The sequence below is a fragment of the Carettochelys insculpta genome, chromosome 1 (assembly GCF_033958435.1).
Source record: "Carettochelys insculpta isolate YL-2023 chromosome 1, ASM3395843v1, whole genome shotgun sequence".
NCBI classification, from domain to species: Eukaryota; Metazoa; Chordata; order Testudines; family Carettochelyidae; genus Carettochelys; species Carettochelys insculpta.
In genome coordinates, this window is record NC_134137.1 from 32,993,013 (window position 1) to 33,003,595 (window position 10,583).

The following is a 10,583-nucleotide window of genomic DNA, read 5'->3' on the forward strand; positions in this document are numbered from 1 at the left end:
CCAACTCTTTGGCTTAGGGCATTTGATAAATCTCTATAAATGGTCTCTGCTTAAATCCCAACCAGATTAACTGTGCTGAGTTTCTCAGTTCACAAGCCAGGGAACCTCTGTGCACTGTCTTTGCACCTACAGACACTAACTCCACACTTCCAATTAGTTTTGGCTCTCAGACAGTGGGAACTGCAGAGCTGGTACTTGGGCATGGGCAGTAGATGGAGTCTCTCTGGACTCCCCTACACCTTGGGGGACCTGGCAGCTGCTTCCAGGATCCGTTTGGAACCAGCACAGGTGGGGAAGCCTGCCTCAACCTTGGACCGGGAGCCCCAGGAGGCATTGGGAGGGAGAGGAAATGATCAGTGGGGCCCATGGACTCTGAGTTCTTTCTTTTTGAGGAATGCTGAGCCATATAAAATGGACTTAAAACTGGTAGCTGGATATCTGTCCAGCCATTGCAAAGTGTCTTATTCCTTGTACTACTTTATGACTGGTACCCTGCACCAAGAGCTGAGAAAGCCAGATCTCTTCTGCCAAGTGCCAGCTACCCAGGTATAAAGACAAGCAGTGCAGCTCAGTTGGGGATGATGGCTGGAGGGAAAAAATGTGCACTGCCTGCTCCTGGCAAGCTGCAGTGAAAACCCAGCTTGGGAGCACTACAACCCAGGCTGATAGGGAGAAGCTCCCAGAGGCCTCACCCAGGACAAGAAGGAGAGATGGAGACCCACGCTCCTGCTTGGAGACCGATGGCAGGAAGACGACCAGTAGGGAGGCTATGGCTAACTGGTGAATGAGCTGCCATCAGGAGTCAACATGTTTTAGGTAGAGCTTTTCCCTGATGATTCAGTAGCTGGAGCTGCAGCCACTATCAGGGCCCAAGGCTGGGGTCCAGTGGAGAGGGAGGGTCTGGACTCTCCCCGCCTCCACAACAGGAATGTAACACATTCCTCACTACCACCCCAGTCTCCTAACTCTAACCAGAGAGCTACACTGGCTTGCTGATTGGAGAAAATGTACTAAAACCAGAATTGTAAGCTGACAATCTGGAAGCCCTGTAACAATTTATTGACACTGTGATGGCATGTGATACAGAGAGAGTATTTCTGGATGAGTGTTTTGGTTTAACTTATTGGGAGCTGCTCTGGAATGTAGTCAGAAACAAAGATATGGCTCCAGATAGCCACCCATCAACTAAGTATAGAGAGGTAGCCCAGTTAGTCTGTATCTTCAAAATCAACAAGAAGTCCTGTGGCACCTTAGAGACTAACAGATATTTTGGAGCATAACCTGATGAAACAGGTCTTTGCCCACAAAAAGTTATGCTATAAGGTGCCACAGGACCCATCAACTAAGAAACCTGAGAGTTGTTAAGGGACAATGCCAGAACTGTTAGCTGGTTTTATTCTAGGCAACTCAGATTTGCTTTTCAGACTTAGCTGGGATTCTAACTTCTAGTACTAACATTTCTCCTTCCAATCTGAAGGTATGGTTAAAGTATTCTTTAACTACAAAATTCAGATCCAGTTCTCTTTACATTTCTGCAGATTTGTTTACAAGTGATTTTGACTGACTGGTGGGACAAAAGGTCTGCATAAATACTACTATGTACAGTATCACAAATCAATTTCAAATTGAGTCTGCTGCAATATTGCAACTTGGTACCAAGAGTTGATTCTTCTAAACCTTGACAATTTAGACAGCACAATTCTGGAGAGAATGCTGCCATGGCTGGTCCCAAGCCCAGATCAGAAAGGAGAAGGCTTGGGCATATGTCTAGAGGTCCCACCCAGTAAAACAATCCCAGCTACAAAAACACTGAGAACAGTTCAACAGATTCCACTCCTGGGAGAAAAAGGGCCCCCATCTCAAGGGGGTATGATGTGCTGTAATAAAAGCCAGAAGGACAGTACATCGCTGATCACTCTTATCAATCAGGAAAACCCTGATCATCAGAACAATACATGAAACAGGAAAGACAGCATAAGAGACCACAGAAATGTGACAATATAAGCCTGCAGTGCTTGGGCTCAGTGAGACCAGATGGCTACAGTCAGGACAACTAAGGCTGCCAACAGGAGCGATGCTACTCTACTCAGGGCATGAAGATGACAATGCTTCACACACACACACACACACACACACAAAGGTGTGGCACTTGTGTTATCAAACGAAGGGTAGAAGGCATCAATTGGATGCGGAGCCCATGGACCAAGAATGATAACAGCCTCATTCAGAACTGAAAAGAAGATGATTAAGATGAGCATCATTCAGTGTTACGCACCACCAAAGGATCACAGTGAAGAAGTGAAAGACGACTTCTACAACAGACTGATGACAGATAAGTGAACATTGTGATGGGAGACTTGAAGGCCAAACTGGAGCAGACAACACCGGCTATGAAGAGGTAATAGGCACCCATGTATTGGAAGAGATGAACAAAAATGGAGTAAGGTTTGCAGACATATGCCCTTAACAACCTTGTCATCGGAGGCAGCATATTCCCTCACAAAAGAATTCACAAAACAACATGGGTCTCTCCAGATCACTTTACAGAGAACCAGATCTGTATATCAAAAAAAATTCAGAAGATCACTACATGATGTTTGAGTGAAGAGCAGAGCCACTATAGCATCAGACCACCATCTATTGGTTTCCAAACTGAAACTGAAGAACATCATGCCAGAAACAGTAACCAGAAGACAGAGATACAACATCAGCCTCTTCACAGATACAAAGATGTAGCAACAGTATCGACTTATGTTGACCAGCAAGTTCCAAGTTCTACAAGATCCGTATGATGAAGACAGCTCTATACATGTGGTGGCAAAAAGTGAAAAAACAGTAACAGCAACATGCCAAGAAGTTGAAGACCATAAAAACCCCAACAAAAGGAATGGATTTCAGCACAAACAAAGCATAAGATACAAGAGAGGAAGCACAAGAAAGAGTTAGCACCAGAAATTAACACCATCCACATCAGAGCAGGAAGGCAGCAGCAGCACAGCAAGAACACACAAAAGTCATCTGGGAGGTGAAGAAGAGTGTGAAGACATAAGTGGAATTTCACAGAGAATCTGGTGGAAGAAGCAGAAACTGCAGTGACAAATGGAAACATGAAACAGCTATACAACACTACAAAGAAGCTTTCAGGAAAATACAGCAAACTTGAATGATCAACCACCACCATCACAAGGCAAGCCTTAAGTTGGAACCCACGTGGATAAAGGAAAAGAGGGTGGCCCAAGAAACACCTGGCATAGAGACCTGAAGACAGGCATTAAAAAGACAGGCTACACCAGGTCAGAATTGGAAATGATCGCCCAGGAGTGGAGACACCGGTGAATGGTTGTCTATGGGATGTCTCCACCTCAACTGCATACCACCCTCCGACTTCCACCTGACGGCTATCCCCCAGCCCTTAGTTTAAAAAATTCTCTAGCTCTTTAATTTAATATGCCACCACTTCAGTTCCATTTTGGCGTAACTGGAGCCCATCCTTCCTATATGGGTTCCTCCCTTCCTCAAATCTTCCCAGTCCCTAATTGGCCAAAACCCCTCTTCTCTACACCACTGTCTCATCCATTCATTAAAACCCTTCAGTCCTCCTTGTCTTTCTGGCCATGGAACAGGAGATACTAGGACAGAGGTTCTGGACTTTTATCTAGTAGCCTAAATTTGGCCTCCAGGTCCTTTCCCCTACCTATTGTTATATTATTTGTACTGCCATGTACCACAACCACTTGCTCCTCCCAAGTAGTACACACAAGCGTATCAAGATTTCTCATGAGATGTGCAACCTTCACACCCAGCAGGTAAGTAACTAGGTGGGCAGTCAACCACCACAAACCCAACTATTTATATTTGTAATAGTCAGATCCCTTGAGTTACTTACTCCTGGTATCAATGGATACCCTTCTGGGAGAAGGAGACCCTTGAGTGAGAACATCATGACATCGTTTTGGAGGCGGTTCCCAACTATGGGACTGTTGATGATCTATCACTGAGACTTTCATCGTCCTCAGCAGCACAAAGACTGTGTGACTGGGGGCGGGAACACCATACAACCGTGAAAGTCTCCTTGATGTAGGCTGTCCCCCTTACCTCTTCCATTTACACCACTCTAGCCTCAATAGCGTACACTGCACCTGAGGGCTATAAACTCCTTGTACCAAATGCACACATACATGTGCCCATGAAGCAAGTCATCGTTCATAATGCATTCAGTGCAATAAGCTGGATACCCATCCCTACCGCGACTCTGCTGGATTTCTGCCTGCATTGTATTTACTCTTGCAGGCTTCTTGTTTTGGTTTGAGTGGCTGATTAAGTTTGGGGGGATACAATACAATTCCCTTCTAGTCCTTCTTGCAGTTTGTTTATACTGCTAGGCCTCCCTGAGACCACTGAACTCATCCTGCAGCCAAATTCATTTTTCATTAGTAACTCATTCTCTCTTGTGCTCTCACTGCCTCTGTATTGTCAGTTACAGCTAAAGTTGATCCTCTTGGGCAAATATGTTCTTTTCTTTATTGCAAGACAATGACATTTCAGTAGAGGTTAAATTCTGCTCAGATCACCAATAAGAATTTGATTCCATTTTCTGATTTCCAAGAGCTGAGATCAGAAAGACTCAAAATATTTTTACTCACGGATTGGCGGTGTCATAGGCTGGGGCAGGCTAAGCCTCCCCAAACAGATTGGCATGGCCCTGGCCAATGCTCTGAGGCTGAGAACACTCAGCGCCAGTGGCTGTAGTGGGGGTCCACTGGTGAGGGAGGGCCCTCCCTCAACTACTGGTTCATCCCCACCACCACCAAATGTTTCTACTCCACTTCTTTAGAATAAGTGCAAAAACACAAATTTTCAACACTGGTGTACATAAAAACCTCATGTTGAAACCAGAACCGATACCACAGAGCAAAGCCAATAATTAAACAAGGAAAAAGAGTTCAATTATCCAAATATATTGTAGAATGGAAAATACAGAGAGCCCTGCAAACAGCTAGAAAAGTATCAAAGACCATTCTTGTCTTTTCACTGCCAGTATTAGAGAAAAGGAGGAATTGCTTGCCTCTGCACAGTTTTGCCAATGTTTCCAAAAAAACACACTCAGAAGTTGGAAGTAATAAAACACTTTTTGCTTAACCAGAAATATTGTGCAAGCAAGCCAAGTGTATACCCCAGAACAAGAAAACAACAGGTGGCAATACTGCTAACTTCAAGTGTTCAAAATCTAATCAAATCTTCATATCAGGAGATGTTTAAAGGAATTATAAGTTTGGCAGTCAACTAAACTTACTTCTAGTTTTTTAAGCCTTTAGGTTTCACATTTGCAATTTTTTTCTTTGCAAATGTATATGCTAGAGTTTTTTTAAAAAGAAAGCGGGGATTCTCACATCAACAGGGATCCAGGGATTGGTGTTCTAAGACAAACACCAAAAATCACATTTGACAAAGTGGGTCTTTGCCTATGAAAGCTTACGCTGCAAAAAATCTGTTGGTTTATACAATGCCACAGGACTTACTGTTTTTAATCACAAAAAAAATTTGTGATAAAACCATGAGTTGGCATGAGTATTTTCACAGCAAGATGTGCTAATTCATTATGAGACCCCCCTTAAAAAGTCACATCAGAGATTTCAGTAGGTGACTAATTTTAACAGACCATAAAATTAACAGCTTTGATACAGTTCAAAACAGAGAAGTGAGACATTATGATGAGTAGGAAGAGTGGTGTGCATTAGAGGAAGCTTACACATTTACCTGAAGTCTTTTAAAATAAAGTGTAATGTAAAATGAAGAGAGACGTTCATGTTAACAGTACTTTGACTTCTGTGTCCTTTAAAAAAAAATAAAAAAAAATGCACGGTACTACTCCTTGATAGTTCACAAGACAATGTATTTCCCACTTCCCAGCCTAGTTGTCTGCTCAGAAGCCACTCAGATTCAACTAGGTCTACTACTGTGGCATTTCCTTAAGGTGGCTGGATGACATTCCTGAAAATCCTTTTGAATTCTACAAAGCAAATATTAGCATTTACTTCCACCTCTGATACTCAAGTGGCATGCAGTATTTCACCTTTAGCCAGCAGTGATAGAATTAACTTGCTAGATCCCTACACCAAGACTGCAGGGGGAAAGCATTATTTTTCTTCCAGAGACCGTAAACATCCTTAACAAACCATAACGTTGATTAATCCAAAATAAGCAGACAATGCACTCTAAAACTAGGCGTTCTCCACTGACTTCACACAAGACGTTCCCCAAGTCACACAAGGAGTTTAAATTCAGTTTTATCTGTTCTCATTTTCATTATAAGCTGCAAGGTTTGTTTTCCTCCACTGTCCTATCCCCCATCCTCCAATAGTTGTTGCTCATATTGTACTTTATCCATTTAAAATACAGACTTAAACTGATGAGAATAGGAATAGATTCAGAATAATTTACAGTCAGTCACTCTTCCAATGCATTACCACGTAAGCTTTAAAAGAACACTGTCACAAGACAAAGTGAAGCAACAACAATTGTCAGGGTATTTTAGTATATACACTGAGACCCAAATCAAAGTTTGCATCTTATTCTGTATTTTCTGTTTGTAAATTAGCTAATGTAATGCTCACAGTTAAATTTTACATTGACTTTAGCACACCAAGCATACTGAATGCTTACAGAGCAAATGAGACAAGCTTTATGTTATGTATGTTGGCTAATCTAATTAGGTTAGAGGCCACAACATCACAACCAATTCAACCACAAAGTTTCTCCCAAGTCACTTCCTCTTAATTTAATTTCATTGATTTCCAATGGAATTATGAATCCTGCAGCAAAAGTAGTTGCTCAGTCGACCAACAGGGAACTTGTAAGGTAGGACAGCAGAGAGATGTTCACATCCACTTATCCAACTGGACTCCTATGCAGTGTCCAGTACTCCAATACTGTACTTAAAGATGTTATCATTCATCTCCATAGTTTACTTAAGCAGTAGCATTTCTTTATTACCAAATGCTGATAAATAACTATTCATGATAATTACTAGGAAAGTAATGCATGTTAAAACCTAATGAAGTATATTATAGCCACACCTACCAGTACTAAAAAGGTATATGTTTCTTTAAAATCTACTCCTGCGTTTGAAACTATGGCTTAAAAAATGTCAGTAATTTTACAAATACTAGGCTTGCCAAACACCAGTTTATTAGTCAACAAAAACTAAAATTTATTCAACAAGAACAAAGCAAGCTCCCCTCCTCACTTTATATAGACCAATTTGGCACCAGTTAACATGTTTGATGGGGTTGGCTTAACAAGTTAAATCTCAAAAAGAAAACTTCAGAAGGCTTTTAGCTTCTCAGAAGTTGTTAAGCATGTTGTCCTCAAAAACAATTAGTTATCAAGTTAATTTGGCACTGCAGTGAAATGGTTAACATTAAACTGCAATGATATGCAATTCTCTGATGCATTACATTTCTCACAAGCTGCGCTACAATGATCTGAGCACCAAGTATCAGCTGTAATATGATCTAAGGGTTTATGGAAAAAAATAACTGCACATACCAAGTATACACATTTAATAAGAGTCTGTTTCTCTTAAAACATTCTATAAAACATCATTTTACAACACACATCTCCCTTTCATGCATTTTAAGTATGCTTCCCCCCCTCCACAAACCTCTTTTCCTAAAACCAAACCCTTTACCAAAAAAAAAAAAAAAAAAAAAAAAATATCAGCAGCCCACTGCAGCAAAGAGAGGCTTGAAAAACAACTTTGATTGGCACTTGGCCTGACCCACAGAGGAAGAAAAACAGTTTTTGGACAAAAAGCACAAATATTTGAGCTTGCTGCCTTACAGGCTCTCTTAATATTTACAAGACCAAGCCTGATGTAAAACGTGTTAAGAGACAATGACAGAAAAATAAAAGGTATTTCATTTTTCTTAATCTTCAGGTCCTGCTGCATATGCACAGCTCAGCAATTTTAATTAATTTATACAGAACAAACAAAAGCAGCTCAAGTGGTCAAATTCCCAATTAATCAGATTTTGAGTGGAGGTAGTAAACTATTAGATTATTTGCAAAGGGAATTCTGGCCAGATTAATAATCAGATGAATTTCTTTTTACCAAAGCTTTACATTTCAGAGAGGCTGTCTGAAAATAAGGTTTACTAGACTTTGTAGTGAGTGATAAGTTTATTTATAATAACTAAGCCCCCATGTTAGGAGAATCAACCAGACCCAATGTTAATGATGAGCCATCTCAGTAAACACTTTTGCTGCAAAACAAACATACACAAACCCTATGTAAATCCCACAGCACAAGTTAATGGGACGTTTCACATCCAAAAGCTCAAATACAGATTTCCAGGTGTATTTTATTTCTCAGGCAGAGTCACTAATAAGAAAAAGGCACTAAGGGAGGGGATGCGAACTATCAGGCACTAAGAACCCTATTAATGAGAGAGGTGGCCGGAGGTTGCGTTCAGCAGGTAACCGAGATATCAGTGGGCAGGGAAACATCTCTCTCGCGCCGGGAAGCAGCTGATAAAAGATCAGTGTAAGCAGGACAGAGGGACCTTAGCCAGAGGGCCAGTGCCGGGTGGGAAGGACGGTCTGTCCGTCCCTCTCTTCTCTGCCATGCTGTGGCTGGCATAGCCAGCGGCACCCCGCCTCGCATGCCTGGGACCATGCCCGGTTCTCCTCATGCCCACCCACCTGCCACCTCCAGAGCCTGCTGTCCTGCTCCCTCCTCTTCCCTCGCCTAGCTAAAGTGCTTGGCTGTCCCCCGGCCTCAGCTCTCCGGCTACCCCTCTCTCCCCTGCCGTGCAATGCGGGGTCAGCCCCTTCGCTCCCCCAACACACGCCGCCCGGGTCCCCCTCGCACCTGCAACTCTTCGGGTCCCACCTCCCCTCGACCCCAGCAGGTCATAGCCCCTTCTGGACCCCTCGCACGCCCATTGGTCCCGCGCCCATCCCTTGTACCGCCAAAGCCCCTCGAACTCTCGCCCCCACCCTCCTACCCCAGCGCCCCGGCCTCCCGCTCCCCCGAAGGACCACGAGGTCACCCCCCATACCACAGCGGCCCCCGAACTCATACACCAACCTCGCACCTTTAGCGGCCCCATCTCTCACCCCCACCCTCGCACCTCCCGGCCTCCCGCTCCCCCAACGAGCGCCGAAGTCACGCCCCCTCGTACCTCACCGTTCCCCGAGGTCCACCCCTCCACCCCGGCTCCGCTGCCGCCCCCTTCAGGCCCGCAGCGCCCGGGTACCTGTCTCAGCACTTTCCGGCAGTTGCTGCAGACCCGGTACTCGCTAGCGGAGGCGGCGCTGCCGATGGAGCCGCCGCTGAGCCGGTTCATGCTGCCGACGCTCAACTCCTCATGGGACGGGGAGCGCGGGCGCCCGGGTCGGAGGCGCTGGCGGGGCTGGTCGCTCTCCGCTCACTGAGGCGCTCCTCCGGCCGACCCCATCCTCCAGCCGCTCCCCCGTAGAGCCCTCTCCGCCGGCGGCAGCCCCTTCCCCCGCCAGCCCTCCGCCAATCACCGCGCTCCAGACACGCCCGCAATCCCTGCTGCCAGCCAATAGACAAGCTCGCAGGACGCTGACCAATTGCCAGAGCGCTCGCCGGCTCTCGTCTCCGGGCAGCCTCAAGCCAGGGGCGGGGGGAAAGGCGGAGCCGCCGCGCAAGGGGGCGGGGCCAGCTCCTATCTCCGGGCGGCCTTTGGGACAAGGAGCAGGGCCAAAGCACGGGGGCGTGTCTTCTTCCAGCCAATAGCAAGCGGTGGGCGAGGATATGCAGATGAGGCAGAGGAGACCATGCTTAGTAGGTGTCAGTCACACACACCCCTCTTAGCTCTGGCTGCGGGGATGAGAGGTGGGGAAGAAAGAAGCAGGGGGAGGAAAGACGGATCGGAGGGGGGAAGGTGAAAGGAGGGAGAGGAAAGGGAGAGGGGAAATGCACAGCTTATAAACACCCGAGCGAGCAACCACCGTCTGTCCCGAGGCAGAAAGGGAGCGCCTTGAACCAGCCTGGCAAGGCAGCAAATTCTATGATTCTGAGACCCCAGGGGGAAAAATAAATAAATTTAAACACTCTCATCTCAGTTGTTAGGGGGAAAGGAGAAGGTAATTGCTCTTCCTCCTCAGGCTCCAAATGTTATAGGGTGCATGTTAATTAGATGAGAGACATCATTTTAATGGTACCCCAAACTTACTAGGAAGAAGACAGTTGTGCAGCAGAAGCCGTATGCTTCTAAGCTGATACACAGTCATTCTACCCTGGTTGGAGCTTCACGGTGGCAGTCTGTTACACAGCACATTTTAAAAAGTCATAAAGTACCATGGCAAGAGTCAGAACCTGCTGTCTTCTCACAATTGCACTCAGACATTGCCTTTGGCCTCCAAATGTCTTGGTTTGCTGAAGCAAACAACTGTACAAAAGCTCCCAGAATCACGACATCTCTTGGCCAAAGTAAACACAAACGCCTTATTTCAGGAAGCTGCAAAGACCAGATTTGTCTCCAGTCCATTAGCATCAACTCCATCTTGTTTGGATTATTGTCCATTTCCTCCCCAATGTGCACTGATTGATT

The 10,583-nt window shown here is 45.1% G+C and overlaps 1 protein-coding gene across 1 annotated transcript in view; it reads right to left on the bottom strand.

The window, feature by feature from the left end:
- SESN3 (sestrin 3) overlaps positions 1 to 9,471 on the bottom strand; it is a 92,651-nt gene extending 83,180 nt beyond the window's left edge. Inside the window, exon 1 of the mRNA XM_074984380.1 lies at positions 9,261 to 9,471. Within this exon, the coding sequence (XP_074840481.1) occupies positions 9,261 to 9,350 (90 nt within the window). The 5' untranslated portion in view covers positions 9,351 to 9,471. The remainder of the gene's footprint in view (positions 1 to 9,260) is intronic.
- Between the last annotated feature and the right edge of the window lie 1,112 nt (positions 9,472 to 10,583).